General features: G+C 33.3%; 3 protein-coding genes across 3 annotated transcripts; all 3 read left to right on the top strand.

Annotated features, from left to right (window-relative positions):
- Positions 1-2446: 2446 nt before the first annotated feature.
- On the top strand, positions 2447-2854 carry LOC130504463 (uncharacterized). The gene has a single exon (XM_056999076.1). It carries the CDS (start codon positions 2447-2449, stop codon positions 2852-2854), a length of 408 nt encoding a protein of 135 aa, XP_056855056.1.
- Positions 2855-6852: 3998 nt separating this feature from the next.
- LOC130504464 (uncharacterized) lies at positions 6853-9468 on the top strand. The gene is made up of 4 exons (XM_056999077.1): positions 6853-7674; positions 7753-8163; positions 8311-9335; positions 9441-9468. The coding sequence occupies exons 1-4, from the start codon at positions 6853-6855 to the stop codon at positions 9466-9468; spliced, it is 2286 nt and encodes a 761-aa protein (XP_056855057.1).
- Positions 9434-11060, top strand: LOC130504465 (F-box protein At3g12350-like). The gene is made up of 2 exons (XM_056999078.1): positions 9434-10338; positions 10556-11060. The coding sequence occupies exons 1-2, from the start codon at positions 9556-9558 to the stop codon at positions 10949-10951; spliced, it is 1179 nt and encodes a 392-aa protein (XP_056855058.1). The 5' UTR covers positions 9434-9555; the 3' UTR covers positions 10952-11060.
- The last annotated feature ends 672 nt before the right edge of the window (positions 11061-11732 follow it).

The following is an 11732-nucleotide window of genomic DNA, read 5'->3' on the forward strand; positions in this document are numbered from 1 at the left end:
TTGATTATTCTCTTTTCATTTTTGATGATCTTAAAACAATTTTATGGTCTCTTTGCTTGAATAATGTGTTTTGATCATCACTCGGTATTGTATTTTTATAGAATTGACATAAATTTTGGTCCCCCAAGTCCCTTTATTGCGTATATATCGATGGGTTTTGTTCAAGAAACTGCTAGGCGATAGTTATGAGTTCTACAGAAAATAATTTATTAGGTGGAGGCCTACAACAAATCTTTTAAACATCTCGAATTAAAAAAAAAGCAATCAATAAAAATCGTTTTGTTTAAATCCTATTTGCTCGGTCTACACTGACTTTTAGAACACTAATCTATTGTATTAGCAGCAAGATTCTAGTTTTGGAGCCATTGAGTATCTAACTTTGCTTTCATTGTTCTACAGGTTGTGTTTTGCAAGAGGATTGTTTAGTAGAGTAGAGTATATAAATATCTGACCAAGATATGAATCGTAAGGTGCGTCAAAGAGTTGATGAAGATGGTGAGGATATGAATAGTAGGGTGCATCAGAGAGTTGATGAAGATGGTAAGGATAAAGTTGGTTCACCAAGCTATCTTCTGACTGGTGATGAAGATGTAGCACCAAAGATTCAAGTCTATGGATATGACTAGTTTGACTTACGATGTGATGCTTCATGTATTTACTCTACTGGACAACCGCGACTGGCTAGCTTAGCATCGACCTGTAACTGTGGCTGCTCTCTCTTGGACATCCTCTTGCGTGCTTTGCATTATCCTATGAAACACCTTAGCTCCATGGCTCTGCCAGAAACTGTTCGATCCTAGTAAGTTGTTTCTGCCAAATGTAGAAGCATAAGAGACAGGTTCCATCAAGCCAAACCGGTTAAGTTTGGAAGCTTCTCCCAGCTCTCAGCTGCAACTCTCTAGTTAATGTTCGATGTCCTGGTGACAGCAAGGTAGCGAAGATAGATCACTTCTCCAAGGCTTCTCCATGTCGTACATGTCAATTCTAAGCTAGCTCGATCACAGTAGTCTATTAGAGTAAAGATGTGAAGCATCGGGTGCTACATCCCCATCACCAATCAGAAGATAGCATGGTGAACCAACTTTATCCTTACCATCTTCATCAACTCTCTGACGCACCTCACGATTCATATCCTCACCATATTCATCAACTCTTATATGCACCCTACGATTCATATCCGCACCATCTTCATCAACTCTCTGGCGCACCCTCGATTCATATTCTCACCATCTTCATCAACTCTTTGATGCACCTTACAATTCATATCTTTGATCAGATGTATATATTCTAATAAACAATCCTCTTGCAAAACTCAAAACCTGTAGAACAATGAAAGCAAAGTTAGATACACAATGGTTCCAAAACTAGAATCTCACTGCTAATACAATAGATTAGTGTTCTAAAAATAAGTTTAGATGAGGCAAATAGGACTTAAACAAAAAGATTTTTATTAAATGTTTTTATTTTAATTCGAGACATTCAAAAAATTGGTGTTGGCGTCAGCATAATTAATAATTTTGAATTTATTTTAGTGACACAATTTTCAAATCTATTATGTTGTTTTAATTATTGTTTACACCCGGAGATTTTTTTTAGAATTAGAGTATTTATATTTTAAACATAGTAGTAAATTCAAATCTATTGAAATCAGATCTATTAACAAATTCATATGATTAATACTTGATTTATGACTAATTCTTGATTTGAATTAAATTTTGTAAATCGTAAAATAAATAACACCATTTTAAATCTATTATTCTGATTTTAATTAATGTTTACAATCTAGAGATTTTATTTCAAATTTGAGTATTTATATTTTAAACTTAGTAGTCAATTTAAATTTATTATATATGTAATGTTTAATACTAACAATAAATGTCTCAGAAAATGTATCAAAGAAATTTATTTTCTCATCACAAAATTTTATAATATACATTATTATATTATTTTTTCCCGCTATTTCACACTCATAACTCCCTTGAACACCGATCAAAATTTTGAGCTCCAAACTTTATAATTGCCTTAAGCAAGGATCAATATGCTTCTCACATATGATTCTAATAGTTGTGAGTTTGGAGCTTAATATGGTATATATTTATAAACTTTTTTAAATTACAATATAATCTAATATCTAGCTTAATGTGGTGATGTTAATGATAAAATGACACTTTACAATAATCATAAAATATAAAAAAATAGTTCGGTTGAGATTATATTTGAAACCCTCCATTGTTCTAAGTATACATCTCCCAGAATATTCACTTTCGTTTTCGTTAATTTTTATATTGTTGTTTCTTCAAAAAATGTCATTTCTCTTGAAAATTTATTTGATGGTAAACTTAACAAATCATAGAAAATAATCTCTGTAAACAGTCATTTCCATGAGCCTCAAGTCCTAAGCTTGGGTGAGATTTGCATGATAGATGGTTCATGAACCTCTACTGATATGTATAGTGAGATTGGATGGGTATGGAAAGATAGTACGGGGTCGACAAAGCTACTGGGGATGCGGAACCTGAGGAGGAGGGAGTCAGCTTTACACTCGGAGCTGGAGGCTTTAAGATGGGCAATGGAAACAATGTTGCAACACTCGGATTGTCAGAGATTTGGCACGGACTGCAAAGACCTGATTGCAATGCTGACGGAACCGCAAGCTTGGCCTACTTTCGCAACTGAATTGGAGATGATTCATACGATCAAGTTATGCTATTCAGACTTCAAGATTTTCTACGTACCAAGAACTGAAAATATGTTAGCTGATTCTTTAGCTAGGAGTGCTCGTACTTTTCATAGATCTATTTGCTACTTTGGTTGTTCTATTCCGGTCTGGTTACACAGACCATCTCAAGTTTGAGTAATAGAATAGCCTTTCGATGTCAAAAAAAAAAACAGTCATTTCCATTAACATTATATTTTGTGAGAACAAAATGTATATTATAATAATAAAAATTCATTGCCAAAAATCTTATTTTTGAATAATTTTAAAATTAATATCGATATTTTCAGAGTTTTAAATAAATTTATTTACAAATTTTATTTTGTTCTTAACTTTATCTGATAGATATATATATATAAGATATCTACAAGTTTATTTGTTCTTCTTTCTTTTTTATCTTATACTTGTCTCTATCTCAGTTTCATATTTATGTAATTCTTTGATTTATCATTATTTAAATATAAGAGAAGATAATATTTAAAATAAATAAAAATTTATGTATGTAAGAATTTATATACTTTGTGTATGATACAAAATATAATTAAGAAACATGTAAGAAAAATGAAACAAAAAATATATTATTTTAAAAAACAAAATAAATATAATCCATTTATTTTTAATTCATTAAATACTAACGAAAATAATATTTAAAATATAAAAGATTACGTACGTAATATATATTACAGAATTTCTGTACTTTGTATATGAAACAAAATATTCTTAATAAATATGAAAGTCAATGAAACAAAAAATATTATTTTTTCAAATAAAATACATATAATTTGAAAGTATTTACGTTTATTATTAGAGAATTTAGTTGTCCGCGCGTGAGCCAGTCTGTTTCTTAGTTTTGTAAGGGATATTTGCAAATTTGACTCAAAACTCAAAACTCAAAGTCAACCCTAATATTAACTCATGTTTTTTTAAATTTTTCGTTTGTTCTATTCACCCCACAAGTTTATATTATTCACGAAAATGTCATTAATATTTTTCTTTCTAAAATGACATTTTTACTCTCTACCTTATCATCTTCAAGTATTTACAAGATTGTCAATGCCATCAATACACCAACCACCATGAACAACCATAAACTTAAAATTTTATTTTTTAGACGACCTAAACGAAAGTCGTCCGTTAGACGACTTACACGAAAGTCGTCTATGATTTTATTTTGAGATTCTGGTCAAACCTTACTTATTCTAGACGACTTACTTGAAAGTCTTCTAGAAATTAACTATTCACCAAGAAGACTTCAATATTTTAGCAAGAAACTAAAATATTTTTAGCGGGAATTAGAAGATTTTCAAAAAAAATATTCTAACCGATAATACTAATCGTCAGGTGACTTTTCTGGAAGTCTTCTAGTGCATTAAATGTTAAATATTTCTGGAAAGTCTTCCAGACGACTTACAGGGAAGTCTTCCAGACGACTTAAAAGGAAGTTTTCCAGGGAAATCTTCCAAATATGTCTCAGATTTGAAAAAACTTGCATATCCCAAAACATTAAAATGATTTCAAAACATAGAAAAAAATTCAAAAATAAGGTAAAAGTTTAAAACAACCAAAAGAATTTTCAAAAGGTAAGATCTTTAAACAATACAAGGTTAATATGATATATAGATCTATCTTTATAAGAGTGGAAGATGCGAACCATGTAATGAAAAACCTGAAAAAACAAAATAAATCAGTGAGAAGATATGAAATAACAATAAATTGATATAAAGTTTGGTGTTTTTAAGTTGAAAGAGATTAGAGAGAGATTGAAGAGTTTTAGAATAAGGAAAATTACATTTTTGTTGCAGCCATTTGAAAGGAAGTGAGAGAATGTGTAATTTTTTTTTATAGAAAGACAAAAATTCCAATAAGGTTAAATATTTTCGAGTTATAAATCTTTCAAGTAAGTCTTCTAGAAATTTACTATTTGCCCAGACGATTTACTTGAAAGTCTTCTAGACGATTCTAGACGATTTACTTGAAAGTCTTCTAGAAATTTACTATTTGCCCAGAAGATTTTAATATTTTTAGTGGAAAATTAAAATATTTTTTAGCGGGAGTTAGAAGACTTCTTTCTAACCGATAATACTAATCGCCAGACGACTCCTCTGTAAGTCGTCTAGATCCTAAACATAACCCCTAAACTAATTTAACTAACTAAACACATCATAAAATCAAATTAAACTTAAAAAGTGTTTACTATACACAGAAATAAACATATGTAGGTACAAAAATTATTTTCCAAAAAAAACATTTAAGTTTTCCAAAATCTAACCCTAAAAATATATACAATACTACAACATATATTGCCAAAACTTAAATCAAAGAATATCATGATTCAATACTTTCACTTATTTATGTTGAAAACAATTCAATTGTTTATATTTTAATTTATATAACTTAAAACTATTTATAATTACATGATTTTAATTTTTTACTTATAAAATATTTTTTTACAAAATTTAGAAATTATTTTTAAGATCAATTGTACCAGACGACTTTCCTGACGTTGTCTAGATTAATTACAATATCTCAAAAGACTGAGAAGACTTTCGAGGGTTATATTCGTAAAAATGAGTTCTGATTTTTTTGTTTAGTCACAAGGGGCTGGTTGTAATTTCACAAAGCTTTTAAGTTAGTTTTGCATTTGATTCACATTTAGTTATAGTTTTGCATTTAAAATCAAGTTTTGAGTCATATTTGGTAAATTCCTCTTATAATAGCCATCTGAATATAAATGTTATGAATTTTTAAATATGAATGTCTATCTTAGGACTAGACAAAATATGTGTAAATTTTGATTTAATGCATTATTCGTTTCGATGAGTCAAAAAATTTAAATATCCATTTCTCAGTGAAACAAAACAAATAATATGTAATATTCATAAAAAATAAAATAAATCACAAATACTAATATTTTGAAATGAATATTCGATCTGATCCGTTATATACATATACATATATATTTTTAAAATATATATAACCTATATAAATATTATATTTTATATAATTTTTGCAATATTTTATTTATTAAATTGGTTACTAGAATTAAAAAATATATGTTATGCAATGGTAAACACGAATACATGTTATGCAAAAATGGAAACAACCAAACACGAATAAATGACAATTTTTTTTACTTTTTTTTTTGATCAAATACTTTTTTTTTATTTTTTAAATCAAAATTTACATCCAAACCTACTAGACAAGAATGGTTCAATTCGGAAACGTCAAACTCGGGCCAGACCAAACCAGTTTCACACACCTTCAGTCTCTCATTTGTCTGCCGCATATTCGGTTCCTCAAAGAATCTCAAAACTTTTGAAAGAATATTTCACACAGGGCCGGCCCTGGGCTAAAGCCCGTAAAGCAAGGGCTTTAGGCGCCAGGGTTTAGATAATTTTGGGGCGCCAAATAATGTTAGGATGCTTTGGTTTAGTGGTTTGTATAGTTGCACATTTATCCCCTGGAGTCAGGTTCGAATCCCCCACAAGTGTCTTTAATTTTTTTTTCTAGCTTTTTTTCTATTGATTTCCTTTTTGTCAACAGTTTCTTTATATTGATAATCATTAACAAATAACCACATCTGATGTAAGCAGAATACGTGTTCAATTATATAACAACTTCAACTTCCTTTTTTTTTGAAACTTATCAACTTACTTTTTATGTGTTTATAAAACAAATAAGTTAATACAAACCTAATCGTTTCCTTTGTTCTGTGATATTACTTTTTTTTTATCTTTGTTTTCCTTTTTTTAAGTCTATATAATATTCTTTGCGTTGATCAAATCAATTACGCAACAGACTTCTCCTTCTTGAATTTTTTTTCTCTGCAATTCCTGTAAGTTGTTTTCTCCTTCTTTCTTCTTCTTTTGTTTTCTTCGGGTAAGTTATATTTTCTTCAAAAAAACTCTGAATTATAAGCAAACATAAAACTAAAAACTCTGTAAATATTAATAAATTGTACGAAATTAACGTGAAGTAGCTTTTTTATTAGATTTTAGGTTTTACTTATCTTTTATTATATTATATGCATTGTTATTTATTTTGGAATAAGTAGAATCAGAAATCAGTCAAGTGGACATGCAAATAGGAAGAGAAAGGAGAGACAAGACGAACTGATAAAATCTCAAGCCAATGATATGCTAAAGTATGTTACAAGAACCAAAACTGCAAAAAGTGATGAAGCTGGTGGAGATGAGATTAACAACGAAGATGAGGAGCTTATAATTGAAGAAGATACATCTGAGAAAAGTGAAGAAGAAATTGTTGGAGATGATGCAAATTGTACGGATACGGATAAAGAAAAAGCTGAGAACGAAGACATGGAAGACCAAGAGGAAGTTGATGGTATTAGGAGTGTTCATGAGAATGTTGATATGGATGACCTTGCAAACTGGAAGAAAATTGACCCAAGAATGAGAGATCGTTTGGTGGAAAAGGGTCCACCCACAAGACCTTCAATTGATCATCCTTTTCCAAGAGATAGTTTCGATAGATGTTTCACGTACTCGTCTTATACAAGAAAAATGAGCAATGGAGAGAAACAAGATAGAAGATGGTTAGTTTACTCAAAAGGTAAAGATAAGGTCTTTTGTTTTTGCTGTAAATTATTCAGTCAAGAAACATGTCCTCCTATTCTGGTGACTACGGGTTATGATGACTGGAGAAATGCTTCACATAGGCTAAAGTCTCATGAAACGACTTACAATCATATTGTTTGCATGAGTAGCTGGATTGAGCTAGAAACGAGGCTGAAAAAGAGTGAAACTATTGATAAGCATTTGCAAGAGGCAATTAACAAGGAGAAAAAACATTGGAGAGATGTGATGTTGAGGATAATTGCAGTGGTAAAGACTCTAGCAGAAAGGAATTTAGCATTTCGTGGAGAAAACGAGAAGGTTACTGATCCAAACAGTGGAAATTTTTTGGCGTTTATCAAGATGATTGGAGGCTTTGATGAAGTAATGAAGGAACACATTCGACGGATTGAAAAGGGTGAAACTCAATACCATTATCTTAGTCATAAAATTCAGAATGAGTTGATAGAATTACTTGCTAGTGAGATTAAGAAGGTAATCTTAAAGAAGATTCAAGATGCGAAATATTTTTCAATCATTTTGGATTCTACTCCTGATGTTAGTCGTAAAGAGCAGATGACGTTTTTAATTCGGTGTGTAGATGTTTCTACGGATTCACCCACGGTTAAAGAGTTCTTTTTGTCATTCTTGGAAATCAAAGACAAAACAGGAGAGGGAATTTTTACCACTCTTCAAGATGCATTGACTGATCTTAAATTGAGTATTGGTGATATAAGAGGACAAGGCTATGACAATGGGTCAAATATGAAAGGAAAACATAAAGGAGTTCAGAAAAGATTGCTTGATATTAACCCAAGGCCATTCTATACTCCATGTGGATGTCATAGTCTCAATCTTGCTCTTTGTGACATGGCTTCTTCCTCCGATAAAGCTGTTGAATTCTTTGGCATTGTGCAGCGTATATATTGCTTATTTGCATCATCAACCAACAACTGGGAAGTTTACAAAGAGATAGTGGATGGTACTACGCTTAAATCATTGTCACAAACTCGGTGGGAGAGTCGAATTAATAGTGTTAAACCGATAAGGTTTCAAACTCTAAAGATACGAGAGGCTTTGTTTTTCTTAGCAGATAACAATGATAATATTGGACAGCGTAGTGAGGCTGAGTCTCTTGCAGTAAGTGAAACACATGGACTTGGAGGATTTGAGTTTCTCTTTGGAATGGTAATTTGGTATGATCTTCTTTATGCTGTCAATACGGTGAGCAAAACCTTACAGTCAGAAGATATGGATATTGAGGTTGCTATTTTTCAGTTAGGAGGACTTGTTGGTTATTTGAAAAGCTACAGAGAAACAGGTTTTGAGAAAGCAAAAGTTGAAGCTATGAAAATTGCCATTGATATGGATATTGAACCAGCGTTTTCTTCGAAACCAAAACGCTTGATAAAAAAGAAAAAGCAATTTGGTGAAGATGCTGAAAGAGTTGATGAAAGTAACATGTTAAGTGTGGAGGAGACTTTTAGGATCGACTATTTTATCAACATTATGGATCAGGCTATAGTGTCTTTTGGGGTTAGATTCGAGCAATTTCAGCATTATGAAGAAATTTTTGGATTTTTATTTGGCTTGAAAAAACTTAAGTCAGCAAAGGATGATGAGTTGATGACATCTTGTGTCAAGCTTGAAGCTTCTTTAGAGCATAATGGGCATTCAGATGTAGACGGAAAACAGCTTTTTATGGAACTTCGATATCTAAGGGAAATACTGCCAAAGGAAATTACAAAAGCTGTTGAGATGCTAGAATTTCTTAAAAGAATGGACGGGTGTTATCCAAGCACAGAGATTGCTTATCGTATACTACTAACCATTCCAATTTCAGTTTCTTCCGCAGAAAGAAGTTTTTCAAAGTTGAAGCTCATAAAAAATTATCTACGTTCGACTATGTCTCAAGAGAGGTTAAATGGATTGTCGATGATAGCAATAGAACACGAACTAGCCGAAGCCCTTGACCATTCGAAGTTGATAAATGATTTTGCAGGAAAAAAGCAAGGAGAACTATCTTTCATGATTAATGTATCGGTGTTCTTTTTTTTTAAACAAATTACTTCTTTTATAATATTTTGATTTTTTATATTAAATATTAAATAGTTATATTTGAGGGACAACATTTTTTACGTACGTTTTAGGCGCCATTTAGGTCCGGACCGACACTGATTTCACAATCCCTATTTACCTTGTTAACCCAAGAAAACTCTCAGCAATTCATCATCGCAATCTATCCATCCGACACAAAAGCTTCAAATGGCACTTGCCTTATCCGATATCCCGGAGGATCTCCAGCTCCGCATCTTATCCTTCCTCTCACCAACCGAGATCTGCAGCTTCGCCTGCACATCCAAACGCTTCGCCTCGCTATGCCGCGACGACCGCAAAATCTGGCGCGTCGTGTGCGATCGAAGGTGGGGGAAGAAGACACATATCCACAAATGGGGAAACGGCCGAATCGCATACAAGCTCCTTTTCAGGACTCTGAAGCGGTTAGAGAATCTGATCGGATTCTGGCGGTTATGCGGTCGAGCGAACCCCGCCGATTCATCTCCGCCGCTTGTTTTCTTCGAGTGGGGCTCCTCTTTCGTCTTGGGATCTAGGGTTCTCGCAATCAACGACGACACGTATCGCGTCCGAAAGACGCCGTTTCTCGTGCTGGGTATCTCGTCGGAAGGGAGAACGGAGAACTTTCTTGATCTCGATGGGAATCACAGATCTGGTGTCCCTGTGGATCTAAGCGAATTAGAGAGAAGTAGTCTCGTTCCCGTGGATGTGAATTTCATGGGGAACGGTCATATCATGGTTGAGGAGAATCCACAGAAGAGTCCTGTTTGTAAAGGATCTAGCTCCGACGAGGATGTTGTTTCGGAGATGTACACTCAATTGGCTAATAGGACGAGTCCTGGAGGGGATAGAAGGAGAAAGATGAAGAAGGAGAAGGAGAGACAAGGGAGGATCAAGTGGGAACCTGAACATTTTATCAAGGTTTCTGATTTCTCGCCTACTCTTGCTAGACCATTACAAGGCTTATGGAAGGTCGGTCTACCTCCTCTGTTTGTTGTTATCATTCATTATTTTTATGGTATTAGTGATATCTTTTGAGTCGGGTTGTTCGTAGCCAAGTGGCAACTGAGCTCTGCCTTCGGGCCCTGACGTTAGGGGTTCGACCCCTCCTTACCTCAGTTGAGGATTTCGGTCCAAAAGTGACCAAAGTTTATAAAAAAAAAGTGATATCTTTTGAAAAATGTGGCAGGGTTTCTGTGAGGGAAGGAGCATGGAGTTGTATTTGGTCAAATACGACGAAGTTGGAGGCGTTATATGCAAAAAAGTAGAGGACTTGTCTCTCTCACGGCAAACTTCTCCTGTGTTCTGGACACCCGATCACGCCTTCATCGCATCTCCTTTTTCCGTTGAAGAAGAGCTGATATTGGATAGTCGAATCCATGTCACCCCTCTCCACGGAGAAGTTCATGAACAAGTTATATCTGGAATGCTCTACATGAACTCTAGTTACGATCCGGGTGAAGGACGGGTCTGGTTGTATGAAAATGGGACTTTTGGTTTCGGGTTTCTTCGAGATCAGTTTATCACTGATCTCAAACGTGTTGCACTTGAAGATGGTTGTCTGGCTGATGTGTTAGATGCTTAAAAGTAATTTGCTTTATTGCTTATGGCTTGTGAATTATGTTGGTGATGGATGGATATGATCAACATTCTCTGTACATACAAGACTTAGGTGACTGTTACTTTCAAATTTAGTCGTAGACCAATTGGCCTAATTAAACTTGATGGTGGAATCGCCTTGTATTTATTTGTATTCTGTAGATTGTAAGTTTGCCAGAATAAAATATTTATTTCTGGTTTTACTTCGTAGACCAGAAATTTTTATCATGAACTCTTGCAATTGTGCTCACACTTTAATTTCTAATTCTCTTTGCTTTTGTTTCCCTTGCTGACTGTAAAAACTATAAGCAATCATCCAAATTTCAAAACAACTAAGGAGTTATGGAAAAGGAGGAAACAACTAAATTCTCTTTGCTTTTCTGTCACTCTTGAGGAGTCAATCTTCCCGTTTACTCATATTCCAAAACGACTAAGGAGTTATGGACACTCTAAAATGGATCTATGGGAAACACATCAAATCTCAGTTGCATCTTGGAACTGTTAGTGAAACCACTAGACTAAGTTGAAAATTTATTTATGGGTCGTTTCGAAAATTCTGCTTTATATTGTTCAGCTGTTTGTTGTAGTCAAGTTGGTTCAGAGATTGTTTAGATTGGTTATGTCTGTCAGTTGTAGAGCAAGGTAATAACAACAGCTTTAAGTTCTTTGTCAAAGAAAGTGTCTTCACATTATATCATCAAAGGTAAAGTTAAGCACATGCATATATTACTCCAATCTATAGACCAAACCCTAACTTCCATCGGATT

The sequence above is a fragment of the Raphanus sativus genome, unplaced genomic scaffold (assembly GCF_000801105.2).
Source record: "Raphanus sativus cultivar WK10039 unplaced genomic scaffold, ASM80110v3 Scaffold1597, whole genome shotgun sequence".
Taxonomy (NCBI): Eukaryota; Viridiplantae; Streptophyta; class Magnoliopsida; order Brassicales; family Brassicaceae; genus Raphanus; species Raphanus sativus.